At 39.4% G+C, this 15,266-nt stretch overlaps 1 protein-coding gene across 2 annotated transcripts; it reads left to right on the plus strand.

The window, feature by feature from the left end:
* The first annotated feature begins 13,087 nt into the window (after positions 1-13,087).
* On the plus strand, positions 13,088-14,672 carry LOC106823046 (protein BEX1-like). 2 transcript variants are annotated; one of them, XM_014828501.3, is made up of 3 exons: positions 13,103-13,241; positions 13,624-13,697; positions 14,050-14,672. In XM_014828501.3, exon 3 carries the CDS (start codon positions 14,055-14,057, stop codon positions 14,439-14,441), a length of 387 nt encoding a protein of 128 aa, XP_014683987.1. In that variant the 5' UTR covers positions 13,103-13,241; positions 13,624-13,697; positions 14,050-14,054; the 3' UTR covers positions 14,442-14,672. The 2 variants fall into 2 exon arrangements, with proteins under 2 accessions (XP_070358475.1, XP_014683987.1); XM_070502374.1 differs by lacking the exon at positions 13,624-13,697 and having other exon boundaries at positions 13,088-13,241.
* The last annotated feature ends 594 nt before the right edge of the window (positions 14,673-15,266 follow it).

Consider the following 15,266-nt stretch of genomic DNA (forward strand, 5'->3'; position numbering starts at 1 on the left):
CTCATGAATTTTTCATTTCCAGTGTTATATTCTTCATTTTCGATTGGTTATTTTTTATATTTTCCAGTTCTTTGTTAAAAGTCTCTCTAGTGTATTCGTTCTTCTCCCAAGATCAGTGAGTATCCTTATGACTATTAGTTTTTACGCTTTGTCAGGTAGATTGTTTAGCTCTGTTCTGTTTAGCTCTTTTTCTGTGGCTTAGTCCTGTTCCTTTACTTGGAATGTATTCTTTTGTCTCCTCATTTTGCCTCTTTCTCTCTGCTTATATCTATGCATTAGGTAGGTCAGCTAGATCTCCTGATGTTGGAGAGGTGGGCTTATGTAAGAGATGCCTTAAAATCATGGGACAAGAAGCAGAGGAAATGCAAGCGAACCAGAAAACAAGTGATAAAATGGCAGTGTTAGGCCCCCACATTTCAATAATCACTCTAAATGTAAATGGATTGAACTATCCAATCAAAAGACACAGAGTGGCAGGATGGATTAAAGAATGAGACCCAACAATATGCTGCCTCCAGGAAACACTTATTTTCTGGTTCGCTTGCATTTCCTCTGTTTCTCGTCCCATGATTTTTGGGCTACTAATTCAGGTAGGTAGATTTCTCTATTGGCTTTCTTCTTATTTGTAATTTGTGTCTTTAATCTTGTTATTTGTTTAGTGGTTACCAAGTGGTTTGTAAAAAACATCTCATAGATGAGATAGTCCATTTTCTGACAGCCTCTTATTTCCTTAGATTAAGACGTTCCATCCTTTTCCTCTTCCCCTTGTAGGTTGTTATTGTCAGATTTTTTTCTTCCTTCTTGTGCTGTGAGTTTGTGGTTAAAATGACAAGATTATATTCATTCTTGGTGTTTCCCTTCCTTTTATCTTTAATGTTATACTTAACTTTTGCTAACCTGTTCTGATGGAGAGCTGCAACTTTCTTATTTTGTCTTTCTACTTGTCTCCTTTGCTCTGGGTTTTGTAACCCCTTTCCTTCTTTTGATTTTTCAGGTATGAAGGTCTTCCTGAGCATTTCTTGTAGAGGAGGTCTTGTGGCAATGAACTCCCTTAACTTTTGTTTATCTGGGAAAGTTTTTATTTCTCCATCATATTTGAAGGATATTTTCTCTGGATAGAGTATTCTTGGCTGCAGGTTTTTGTCCTTTGGAGTTTTGAATATACCATTCCACTCTCTTCTAGCCTGTAATGTATCTGCTGAGAAATCTGCTGACAGCCTTATGGGGGTTCCTTTGTAGGTTATTTTCTTTTGCCTTGCTGCCCTTAGTATTTTCTCTTTGTCATTGACTTTTGCAAGTTTCACTACTATATGGCTTGGGGTTGGTCTTTTTACATTGATAAAGTTTGGAGATCTATTGGCATCTGTCACATGAAGTTCCATCTCTCTCCCCAGGTTTGGAAAGTTCTCAGCCATTATTTCTTTGAACAGGCTTTCTGCCCCCTTCTCCTTCTCTTCGCCCTCTGGGATACCTATAATCCTTATGTTGTATTTCCTAATTAAGTTGGATAATTCTCAGAGAGTTTCTTTCTTTCTTTTTAGTTTTAGTTCTTTCTCCTCCTCTATCAGCAGCATTTCTATATTCCTATCCTCTAAATTGCTAATTCTGTCCTCCATATTATTGACCGTACTGTTCAGAGAGTCCAGATTTTTCTTAATCTCCTCCATTGTGTTCTTCATCTCCAATATTGCTGATTGGTTCTTCTTTATAGTATCAAGCTATTTTGTGACATAGGTACTGATCTCGTTGAGTTGTCTATCTGTATTCTATTTTAACTCATTGAGTTTTTTAATGATGGCTATTTTGAATTCATTGTCATTTAGGTTATATATTTCATTGTCTGTGGGATTGTTTTCTGGGTAGTTGCCATTTTCCTTCTGTGCTGGAGATTTAATATATTTTTTCATACTGCTTTATGGCGTGTATTTGTGCCTCCCCAAAGAGATAGAGTTTAGTTATTGGTTCCACTTGCTTCTACTGGAGTGGGGGCAGGAGCACCTATTTAATCTGCACTGACTAGGATCCCTGTCAGCTCTTGCTGACCAGACCTGGGCCCCTCCTCGTGGTCACAGTGGTCCTGTGGGGTTTCTCATCAGCTGTGGGGACAATCACAAGGGGACCTCAGGTTGCTGGTGCCTACTGTCGCAGACCACCTAGATGCGCTCCCTCCTTAGGGCCTGCAGCAGTATTATGGGCTTTCACAGTGGCCAGGAGCAGGTTCACCTATATTCACAGCTCTGTCACCATCAGGGCCTGCAAGATCTCACTTGTCCACTATGGGCCCAAACAGAGCTATGGGTATCTACTGCAGTCTGTGGTTAGCTCACCCAGCTGTGCTACTTCTGCCTCAAGGCCTTCCAGCCTTGTGATTGCTGGGCGGGGCCTCTCCATTAATGCTGCACAGAGGCTTTCACCGTGTCTGCTGTGGGACCATGGATTTTCCCCCTGGCCTGTGGAGCAGGCTTGCTGGGACTCCAACCTGCCACCACCCACTCCCACAGGCTCACTGGGTGTCCCTTGCCACCTCTGGGACACAGCCAGAGTCTGTGAGTCAGAGGTGGCTGGTGGGCTGCTGCACCACCCAGGATCCTCCTGTCCCGGAGCCTCCCAGCATTCTGAATGCTGGGTGGGGCCTCTCTGCTAATTCTGAGCAGAGGCTTTCCCTGCAGCTGCTGTGGGACCATGGATTTTCCCACTGGGCTTAGGGGCAATTGTGGGGGGGCTTAGGTAGGGCTGTAGTCACCTGTTTCCACCGTCACTCCACTGATGCACACACATGCCTGCCCTTGGTGCGTGGTGATGCTATGAGTGTGTCTGCTGGAAGAAAGTCACTTGCAGGTACTAGGCTGTCCAGGGGTCGGGGGTCAGAGAGTTTTCACCTATCTCCACCACCTCCCAGGGGGAAGACAGTCCACCTTCCAATGTATAGCAGCACGGGTCTCTCAGGCATCCTGAGATGCTGTGTGGATATCCTTTGTTGACCGATGAATGTCCAGTTAGTTGTAGATTCGAAGGGGGAGAGCAAAGAAAACTGCTCACTCCACCATGTTGTGGATGTCTCTCCCTTTGTCCATTTTTGAATTGGGTTGTTTGCTTTTTGTTGTTGAGTTGTAGGAGTTCTTTACATATTCTGGATATTAGTTCCTTATTGGATGTTCAATTTGCAAATATTTTCCCTTTCACTCTGTTGATACTGTCCTCTGATGCAAGAAATTTTTAATTTTAATGTAATCCAATTTATCCATTATTTTGTATTGTTGCCTATGTTTTGATGTCATATCCAAGAAATATTTGGCAAATCCAATGTCATGAAGCTTGTCTCTTATGTTTTCTTCTAACAGTTTTATACTTTTACCTCTTACATTTAGGTCTTTCTTCCATTTTGAGTTAATTTTTGCGTGTGGTTTAACATAGGTTATTACTTCATTATTTTCTTACTTTTTTTTTTTTAAAAGATTGGCACCTGGGCTAACAACTGTTACCAATCTTTTTTTTTTTCTGCTTTATCTCCTCAAACTCCCCTGTACACAGTTGTATATTTTAGTTTCAGGTCCTTCTAGTTGTGGGTTGTGGGACACCGCCTCAACCTAGCCTGACGAGTGGTGCCATTTCCGTGCCCAGGATCCGAACCCTGGGCCGCCACAGCGGAGCATGCGAACTTAACCACTCGACCAGGGAGCCGGCCCCGATTATTTTCTATATGAATATCTAGTTTCCTCACATTTGTTGAAAAAACTGTAGCTATCCCATTGAATGGTCTTGACATGATTGTTGACAAGTGTTTGACCTTGTATGCTAGAGTTTATTTCCGGATTCTCTGTTCTATTCCATTCATCTATATGCCTTTCTTTTTGCCAATACTAAACTGTTTTGATTATTGCAGCTTTGTATTAAATTTTGAAATGAGGAAGTAGGAGACCTCCAACTTTGTTCTTTTTCAAGATTGTTTTGACTAATCAGGGTCCCTTGAGATTCTATATGAAATTTAGGATGGATTTTTCTATTTCTGCAGAAAAACCATTGGGATTTTGATAAGGATTGTATTAAATTTGTAGATCACTTTGGGCATTATTGACATTTTAACAATATTGAGTCTTCCAGTTGATGAACACAGGATGCCTTTCTATTTGTTTGTGTCTTCTTAAATTTCTTTCAGCAATATTTTGTAATTTTTGATGTACAAACCTTTCACATCTTTGGTTAAGTTTATTTTTAATTATCTTATTCTTTTTGATTCTATTGTAAATGGAATTGTTTTCTTAATATCCTTTTTGATTGTTCATTATTAGTGTATAGAAACACGGACGGTTTTTGTGTGTTGATTTTGTATCAATAAATGTTGCTGAATTTATTAATTCTAAAAGTTTTCTTGTGGCATATTTAGGGCTCTCTACATAAAAGATCATTTTATCTGCTAACAGGGGTAATATTACTTCTTTTCTAATATGTATGCCTTTTAATTTTTCTTGTCTAATTCCTCTGGCTAAAACTTCCAGTACTATACTGAAAACAAGTGGTAAAAGTGGGCATTCTTGTCTTGTTTCTGATCTTAGAGAAAAAACTTTTAATCTTTCACCATTGAGTGTGATTTTAGCTGTAGTGTTTTTTCTTAAATATGACCTTTATTACATTGATGTAGTTTTCTTTTATTTCTAGTTTATTGAGTGTTTTATAATGAAAGGTTGAATTTTTTTGAATGCTTTTTCTAAATCAGTTGAAATTATCTTGTCCCTCCCCCACTCCACTTTATTTTGTTAATGTGATGCATTGCATTGTTTGATGTTTCTATGTTCAACCACTCTTGCAGTCCAGGAATAAATCTCACTTGGTCATGGTGTAAAATCTTGTTAATATGCTGTTGAATGTGATATGCTAGTATATTGTTGAGGATTTTTGCATCAATATTCTTAACAGATAGTGTTCTGTAGTTTTCTTATAATATCTTTGTCTCATTTTGATATCAGGGTAATTCTGGCTTTATAAAATGAGTTGGGAAGTGTTTCCTCCTTTCCAAATTTTGGAAGAATTTGAGAAGTGTTTGTATTAATTTTTTCTTTAAATCTTTGCTTGTATTCATCAAGAAAGCCATCTGTACTTAGCCTTTCCTTTGTTGGGAGGTTTTTAATTACTGACTTAATCTCCTTACTAGTTGTGGGTCTATTCAGATTTTTTATTTTTTTATGATTCAGCCTTGGTAGGTTGTGCGTTTCTAGGAATTTATCCATTTCATCTAGATCATCCAATTTGATGGTACAATTGTTCATATTAATCTTTTATAGTCATTTTTACTTCTGTAAAATCTATTGTAATACTCTCTCTTTCTTTTCTGATCTTGGTTATTTGAGATTTCTCTCTTTTTTCTTGGCCAGTCTAGCAAAAGATTTGTTAACTTTTAAAATCTTTTTGAAGAACCAATTTTTGGTTTCATTAATTTTCTCTATTGTTTTTCTATTCTCTATTTATCTCTTCTCTAATCATTATTATTTCCTTTCCTGTGCTAGCTTTGGGTTTAGTTTGTTTTTCTTTTTCTAGTTCTTTAGGGTTAAAATTATTTTGTTGATTTGAGATATTCTTTTTTTAATGTGTTTATCTACAAATTTTCTTCCTAGAACTGCTTTCACTGCAACCTGTAAGTTTTGGTATGTTGTGTTTTCCTTTTAATTTGTCTCGAGATATTTTCCAATTTCCCTTGTAATATCTTCTATGACTCATTGGTTATTTAAGAATGTGTTGTTTAATTGCCAGTTTTCCTTCTTCTATTGATTTCTATTTTCATTCCATTGTAATAAAAAAATACTTTGTATGACTTTAGTTTGTTAAAATTGATTAAGACTTGCTTTGTGGCCTAACTTCTGGTATATCCTGGAGATTATTCCATGAGCACTTGAGAAAAATGTGTGTTTCCTTGTTGTTGGATGGAGTGTTCTGTATACGTCTGTTAGGTCCAATTAGTCTAGAGTTGTTCAAGTCCTCTATTTTCTTATTGATCTTTAGTTAACTTGGTCTATCAGTTATTGAATGTGGGGCATTGAAGTCTCCTACTATTATTGGAAAGCTGTCTATTTCTCCCCATAATTCTATCTATGTTTGCTTTATATACTTAGGAGCAGCGATGTTTGGCACATATATGTTTATAATTATTATATCTTCTTGGCAAATTAACCCTATTATCATCATTTAAGTCATGTTTTGCCTCTTGTAATAGTTTTAGAATTAAAACTATTTTGTCTGGTATTAATACCTGTTATCCTTTGGTTATTATTTGCATAGAAATCTTTTTCTAGCCTTTCACTTTCAACTTATGTATGTCTTTAGATCTAAAGTGAATCCCTTGTAGATCGCATGTAGTTCAATCATGTTTTCTAAATCTATGTCTTTTGATTGGGGAGATTAATCCATTTACATTTAAAGCAATTACTGATAGGAAATAACTTACTATTGCCATTTTGTTTTTTGTTTTCTGTGTGTCTTGCAGTGTTTTGTGTGGTTTTTTTTCAGTCCCTCATTTTTTCTATGGCTGCCTTCTTTGGCGTTTAGTTGATTTTTCATAGTGACACATTTTAATTCCCTTCTTACTTCTTTTTTCATATATTCTACTGGTATTCTCTGTGGTTATCATGGAGATTACATATAACATGCAAAGTTTTAACAATCTATTTTAAACTGATATCAACTTAACTTTAATTGTATACAAAACTTTACAACTTTCTGACTCTGCCTCCCCCATTTTATGTTATTGATGTCACAAATTACATTGTCATATATTGTGTTCCCATTAACATAAATTTATTATTAGTTTTTATACTTTTGTCTTTTAAATCCTGAAGAAGAATAAAAAGTTAACTTTCGACCCCAAATTACACTCATACTGGTTTTTATATTTTCACATATATTTACCTTTCCTAGAGAAATTTACACTTTTATATGGATTTTAGTTACTGTCTTACACTCTTTCATTTCAACTTGAAGGGCTCCCAAGAGCATTTCTTGTAGGGAAAATTTAATGGTAATGTAGAATAAAAAAATTATTCTTCCCTTCTAGATTTTTCTGGCTGGTCTAAGAATTAAATTGGCATAAGACAGAATAACAGGAGAAAATCAAACAAATTTAATAATGTGTATACATGGGAGAAACAGGAAAACTGAGTAATTTGCAAAAATGACTGAAGCCACCGCCTTTAATACCATCTTCAGCTAAAGACAAATGAGGACGTTGAGGGTAGTGGTTTGGGACTTCAAAGGGGAGGAAAGCAATTCACATGAGGATGGAAAAGCAAATGTTTGGTAAACGGGAGGAAAGCAATTCACATGAGGATGGAAAAGCAAATGTTTGGTAAACAGATGTTTGCCATGCCTTTCAAAGACAATGAGACATGGAGAGGACTTTGATCAAATGGGCTTTGCTAGGTTGCCCCCCGTATACCACACCTAGTTCATATTATACTATAGTTATCTATGGCATTAGTTCCTTACTGGAACAGGCTTCCTATCTTAAATTCTTTTAGCAAGTTGGAGGGGGGAGGTCAAAGTTTCTTCCTGAGTCTTTTGTTCTTAAAAATAATCAGGCCAAAGAGACCCATTTTGGGGTAGAAAATTCTGCTGCCCTACAGTAATGAACTCCCTCAGTTCCTGTTTATTTAGGAATGTCTTAATTTCTCCCTCATTTTTGAAGGACGGTTTTGCTAGATAAAGAATTCTCATTTGATTTTTTTCCTTTCATCATTTTAAATATATCATCCCACTGCCTTCTGGTCTGTGAGGTTTCTACTGAGAAAGCCACTGAGAATCTTTTTTAATAAGACTGATGAGAGTGTAAATCTTTGCTTTATTTTGGATCTTAGAGATAAAGCATTCAGTCTGACACCATTATGTACGATGTTGCCCATAGGTTTTTGTTGAACTTTGCCTTTCGCCATACACACACAAAAATGTTATCAGAGCTAATAAACAAATTCAGTTATATTGCATGATACAAGGTCAATACATAAAAATCAATTATATTTCTATACATTACCAATGAATGATTTGAAATGGAAATCGAGAAGTCGAATTTATGTACAATAGCATCAAAAACAATAAAATATTTGGGAATAAATGTAACTAAGGAAGTGGAACACTTGAAACTTGAAAACTACAAAACATTGTTGAAAGAAATGTAAAATACAAATAAATGAAAAGACATCCATGTTCATGAATTGAAAGACTTAATATTTTTTAGATGACAATATACCTCAAAGTGATCTACCACAATCTCTATCAAAATTTCAGCAATTTTTTTTGAAAAAATTGACAATCTGATCTTAAAGGTCATATTGAAATGCAAGAGACCCAGAATAACCAAAACAATCTTGAAAATGCAGAATATTTTTGAGATCTCACACTTTTCAATTTCAGAATTTAGTACAAAGCAATGGTAAATAAGATAATATTGTACTGAGACAAAGATAGACATATAGGTCAATGCAATAGAATGGAGAGTCTAGAAATAAAACCATGTGACTATTGTCAACTGAATTTTAACAAACATTCAAAGACAATTCAGTGAGAAAAGAATAGTCTTTTCAAGAAATGGTGCTGGAAAAACTGGATATCCACATGTAAAGTTACTCCCTTACCTCCTACCTTATACAAAAACGAACTCAAACTGCACCAAGGACCTAAATGTAAAAGCTATAATTATAAAACTCTTAGAAAAAAAGCATAGAGATTAAGTGTTTGTGAGTTTGTATTAAGCAGATTTCTTAGATATGACAACAAAAACATGGGCAACAAAGGAAAAAATAGATAATGTGGACTTCATTGAAATTAAAACTATTGTGCTTTAAAGGGCACCATTAAGAAAGTGATAAGACAATGCATGGAATGGACTAAAATATTTGTAAGTCACATATCTGATAAGGGACTTCTACCTAGAATATATAAAAACTCTCACAACTCAATAATAAAAAGAAAAATAATACAATTAAACAATGGGCAAAGGATATGAATATACATTTCTCCAAGGAAGACATGCAACTGATTGATAAGCACATGTGTGATATTGTGATTTATAATAAGAAATATATACTTGGTCTTTGTCCCTGTCACTGGCACAGAGCTTCCAAAATCCTCAGAATTTCCTAAGAGATAAGAGGAATGGGAGCATCTTTCGTTATAACATTCAGTTTTTTGTCTTCAGTTCCTAAAATCACTTCAGAGCCATAAAGGTAAAATGGGTGTCTTGTTATTCCTAAAACCTCCTTTCAACCACACTGAGTTTATGCTAATGAAGTAACTTGGAAATTCACTAAAGATGGGGTGGCTGGTTGCCAAGTGAACCAACCATGATTAGCGGGTTGGAACTTTCACTCTCACTCCCTGGTTTCCAGGAAGGGGAGGCGAGCGGAGGTTGAATTAATCATCAACGGCTAATGATTTAATCAATTATGTCTATGTAATAAAGCCTCATAAAAACCCAAAAGGAAGTGGTTGGCAGATCTTCCAGGTTGGTGAACCAGAATGCTTCCATGTGCCGCAGTGCCAGGTCCCAGACTTCATAGAGACAGAAGCTCTTTGGTTCAAGACCTGGGCCCTATGTATCTCTTCATCTGGCTGCTGATTTGTGTTCTTTAATATCCTTTGTAATAAACTGGTAATCTAGTGAGTGCACTGTTTACCTGAGTTCTGTAAGCCACTCCAGCAAATTAACCAAACCTAAGGAGGTGGTCGTAGGAACCTCTGATTTATAGCCAGTGGAACAGAAGCACAGGTAACAACCTGGACTTGGAATTCATACCTGAAGTGGAGAGCAGTCTTGTGGGACTGAGTTCTTAATCTGTGGAATCTGATACTATCTCCAGGTAGATTGTGTCAGAATTGAGTTGAATTGTAGGAACCCAGCTGGTTGGGGAGAAGTGCTTGATGGTGTGGGGGGGAAAAACCCACACATCAGAATAGGAGCAGAATTATAACATGAAAAGATGCTCAACATCATTAGTCATCTGGGAAATGGAAATCAAAACCACCCTGAGATATCACGTTAATCTCCACTAATATGGCTAGAATCAAAATTTCAGATAATAACAAATATTAGGGAGGATGTTGAGAAATCAGAACACTTGTATACTGTTTATAGGAATGTAGTTGGTCAAACACTTTGAAAAACAGTTTGGCAGTGCCTCAAGTTATTAATCATATTGCTGCCATGAACCTTAGAAAAATTATGTTAAATGAAAAAACCAGTCCCAAATGAACACATATTATATGATTTCATTTATGTGAAATGTCCAGAATAGGGAAATCTATAGAGACAGAAATTGTGTTAGTGGCTGCTTTGGCCTGGAGAGGATCCGAGGGATAAGGGAGAGATAGTTAAAGAGTACTTTTGAGTTTCTTTTTGAGGTGATGAAAATGTCCTAAAATTGGCTGTGGTGATGGTTGCACATATCTGTGAATATATTAAAAAACATTGAAGCAAACACTTCAAATGGGAAATCTTATGGTATCTAAATTATAGCTCCATAACGCTATTTTTAAAATACACAAAGAAAATCTTAGTCAGATTTGGTTATTAACCTAAGACAAGGGAAAATGAAGAGGGATTCAAGGAAGATGACCGGGTTCTGGGTTGGCCAATGAATAGTAAGGCAGAAAATAAAGGAAAAAGAAGGTCTAAGGTAAGAATAAATGATTAGAGAGAGTGAGACAGCATATATAGAGACTTTCAAACTTTTTTCTTTCTTTTTTGTTGAGGAAGATTGGCCCTAAGCTAACATCTGTTGCCAATCTTCCTTTTTTTATTTTTTTTTGTTCGTTTATGTTTTGTTTTTTTTTCTTCCCCAAAGCCCCAGTACACAGCTGTATATCGTAGTTGCAAGTCTTTCTAGTTCTCCTATGTGAGACGCTGCTACAGCATGGCCTGATGAGCAGTGTTAGGTTAGGGCCCAGGATCCGACCCAGCAAACCCCAGATCGCTGAAGTGGAGCGTGTGAACTTAACCACTATGCGACGAGGACAGCCCTGAGACTTTTAAACTTTTTGAAGGGCAAGGAGTCACATCCTTTTTTGAGAATATGCTGAGAAGTATTTCTCCTCTCCCCAAAAAACTCTGAATATATTACCATCCCCCTCACATATACAGATGATTCTGAATAACATTTAAGAGGTTTTACAGACTTCTGTGGTGAGAATGCCTAATCTAATGTTACTCAGGATGATCAGCAGGGAGTGTTCCTCAGGTCCTGGCATAAATGAGGGAGTACTAGGGTGGGTATGGACTGGCAGATAGTGACCCTGCAGCAAAGCTGGGTCCTTCCCGAGTGTCTTGATGGTGAGTAGTGTTGTAGCCCAGGGCAGGCCACTCCAAAATATCCCACAATAGCATATTGATTAGTTTGAATTACAGTTACTTGAGAAGCAAAAAGGGCTTTCTGACCCTCCTGTCTCTGTTCCCCCTGAAAGCAGGAAATACATCTCCCCTGTGAAAGGCGCTCTCCCTACATCCTCATCTCCAGAGCGAGGGAACTCGGGGTGGAGAAGCCTGCATCAACAAACTTTGCAATTTACTACCTCAAGCCTAAACTCTGCTGAAATTCCTCACTAATTGCATACCTCAAATATAAGTTTCTTTGTCCTATCATTCCTCACAAATTTATTGCCTTTTTGTATAAAAGATATATATACTGTCTGCTCTGTTCACTCTCCAAGCATGATCTCTCTATGATCTCCACTACATACGTCTTAAACTGGGGTTTTCTCCTGTTAATCTGGTCTTGTGTCAGTTTTGTTATTAGTCCAGCCATAAGAACACAAGAAGGGTAGAAAGGGGATTTTCCCCACCCGACAGTAGCTTAGGGTGAGGATCCCAGCAGTCTGCACTTCCTAGGCCAGGTGAGAGAGAGCAGAAACAGTCCAGGAAGGCTTCCACCTGGAAAAGGCGAAAAAGAGGAGGGAGCAGGAAGACTTGGAAGGCTTTCTGCCCAGCAGTCACTTCTCTAGGATTCTTGGAATCTGCCACCATAGAAGTGTAGAAGAGCCTCATCTGGTTTCCAGTATGAGAGCATTCGCCCCCTGGATCTGGGGCAGTGAGTTACTAGGTGGGAATTTGGGGAGGAAATGGAGGGAAGGAACCAGAGAAATTTACTCAAGTCACTACCTTGGTCACCTTTCCGTCTATATGTTTGGAGTAAGCAAACATCAGGAGCCTGAATGAGAGGCTCTGGAATGTACAGTGAGAAGACCAGCACCTTCCCCACCTCTTGTCAGAACAAGGATGATCTATCTCTGGATCCCTCCACCTGCCTCTGACTCACCAAGCTTCCCTTTGCTTAGGTCTTCAAAATCATCATTAGTAACAGCCATGAACTTTTAGCAGATGACTTCTGATGTCAGCAAATGCTTTTCCACATTTAAGGAATGTTTATTATAATAGAATAAAATATATTTATTAATAAAACTTGAAATTTGTCCCAGAAGGAAAAAAAGATGGATTATTTCCATAAAATAGCCAAGATCTGACAACTGAACTTCTCCCTGAAGATTTAATTCATTTTCAAAACACCAATGGTGTTCAGGAAGATTTCCCCTTTTTTTCCCATAAAATGTTGAAACTAGTTAGAATGTTTTAAAAATGAAGTTGTGTGGAGTCCAGAAAAAATATTTTCTGTGTCGCGAGATATTTTCTGTGTGCAGGAGAACATAAATAACGAAGTGTTTACTTTCCTAGGTTAAGTATGTCTTTTAAAAATGAAATTTCATAATGTTCATTTTTTTGAGGCATACCAGTTTTAAAAAAGAAAATAAATAGATATTATTAGGAAGCAGATTTACAGCCAGGGAGAGGAGGAGAGAAAGCAGAAAAGGCCAGTGCCAAGACCTCAGGGGGAGGATGAGATGGACACTCTTCCTGGTAACCAGAGAAGGGCAGACCCCAACCACAGAGTGGTGAGGCTACTTGGGGGCCCTCAGAAGAGGACCGAGCTGAGTGACAGGGCTGCTGTGCGCTGGGGCCTCGCGCACAGACGGGTGGTGAGGGAGTTCGTATGTGTGGAGGTGGCGGGGGTCCTGTTGAACTCCCCGCCGGGCGGCCGGTGGGGGTGTGGGGAGGAGGGAGAGTTAGGTGGTTATGCGGGGGCCCTCACGTGACCGGAAGCTGCAGAGCTACGCAGCCTTCGAAGCAGTCATCACTCCTGTCTGGGTACCAGTTCCCCGCTGCCCTGTGCACGGCGGGCTGGCATCGGGCCCGGGCCCGGGAAGCGGAGCAGGTAAGGGCCCCCGGGCACGCGCCAAGGCCAGAGCGGCAGCGGACAGCCGACCCCGGAGACCGGCGGGGGATCGACGCAGCGGGTCCCGGCCAGCTTTCTCCACATCCGGCATGCTTGGGACAGAAAGAGTGGCCCCCTGGGGTGGGGGGTGCAGGGGCGGCAGGGTTCCAGGGAGGGCGGCAGAACAACTAAGAGCGATGGGAAATCACCCCCCGAGTTCCTGCAGGAAAATGGTGAACGCCGCTGGGGGGATATTGAGGGGGGCGCTAGGGGAAGGGCGACCAGGGGAGCCCCGGAGTGGGGAGGAGCCAGGCGGCGGCGGGTCGCGCGCGGCGCCGAGCGCTTGGCAGCAGTCCCCGCTCTCTCCACCCGGGCCCTGCAGGTCTAAGTGTCAAGTGTCGCGGCGGCGCGCTCGGGGCGAGAATCGGGAGGAGGAGACTGCAAGGATAGGCCCAGGTCGGTACGGGCGAGCACAGTGGCGGAGGTGGGGTCAGAGCCCAGTCTGAGACCCCCTCTCAGCTTCCCCATCCACTGTCCTCCATTTTCGTGCTTACAGAAACCTGGGGATGGATCTGTAGGGAAAATGGTGGGTTTTGGGGGAGGGAGAAGAGACAAGTGAGAGGGTTGGGAGAGGGCTGTGACTGGGGGGCCCCCTCGAGGACGCACGAAGCCTTTCAGGTGGGAAAAACGAAATTTAAAAAATAATCTTTGATACCCAGTGCTCTAAAAGATAAGTAGGAAGGCCTCTGTCCTTGGTGCTGATCTGTCCACCAAAAATTCAATCCTTTTCTCGCCTTTTGTCTCCTAGGAGAAATGGAATCCAAAGAGGAACAAGTGGTAAAAAATATCGACATGAAAAATACCAACCAGGAAAATGAAAAAAAGGATGAAAAGGAACAAGATGCTAATAAAGGAGAGCACTTGGCCCTCCCTTTGGAAACTGGTGAATGCTGTGTGCCTAGAGGAAATCGTGGGCAGTTCCATGTTAGGCAATCCATCCTGCAATATAGATGGGACATGATCCAGAGGCTCGAAGAGCCACAGGCAAGGATGAGAGAAGAGAATATGGAAAGGATTCGGGAGGAGGTGAGACAGCTGAGGGAAAAGCTGGGGGAAAAGCAGTTGAGTCATTGTTTGCGGGCAGTTAGCACTGACCCCCCTCACCATGACCATCATGATGAGTTTTGCCTTATGCCTTGAATCCTCATGTTTTCCTTGATGTTACTAGGGAGACACCTACTTCCTAAGCTTACATGTTCTGGTGTACCTTTGTTGTAAACCTATTGAAGTCACTCGTTTCTGGTGGGTCTCCTATTACCAGGTTCTAGTTGAATGTTGTGTTTTTCAGATTTTGTTAGCAGGAGAATTTTACCCATTGCATGGAAAGATGCTCATTATATATTGTGAAATTAATAAAGTGGTTTTAAAAAGTCTTTGTGTTTATTCTTTTTATTTCAAATCTTATATTTATGTTTGATACATGAAGAGAAAAATGCTGAAATTAAATATACCACAGGATTAATGCAGGGACTCATTTCTGTGAGATAGGTTGATCTGTTTTCTTTTATATCTTCTGTAGCTTGAGGAGAAATGGAAACTATTTTTAATAACCTTATGAAAGCAGGAGGGTCACAATAAATACTTCATCACAAAATTTGGATCTTTTAGCCGGATGAATAAACCCAAGAATTCTTTGTAAATTGGGGACTATATTTGCTTGACATAATTGTGAAACAAGGTCATGAGTTGTGAACTGTGTTCACCTATTTTTGTCCCCTTCCCCACCTATTAGGCAAGACACCCTATCTTCAGATTTATCTTCAGATATTTAGCGGAGTCCCCAAAGATAGATCTTATTGGTTCAGGACTGCAGTGTCTGCTCCCCAAGCTGCAATTTCTGCCTGACAAGTGGTAGGCACTTAACAAAGTGCAATTAACTGAGTCAGGAGCTCTGAGTTCTTGTCTCAGCTTAGTCCCTGAATAAAATAACCTTGGATATGTAACTTCACTTCTCTAGAGGAGATT

Source organism: Equus asinus, chromosome X (genome assembly GCF_041296235.1).
Source record: "Equus asinus isolate D_3611 breed Donkey chromosome X, EquAss-T2T_v2, whole genome shotgun sequence".
Classification (NCBI taxonomy): Eukaryota; Metazoa; Chordata; class Mammalia; order Perissodactyla; family Equidae; genus Equus; species Equus asinus.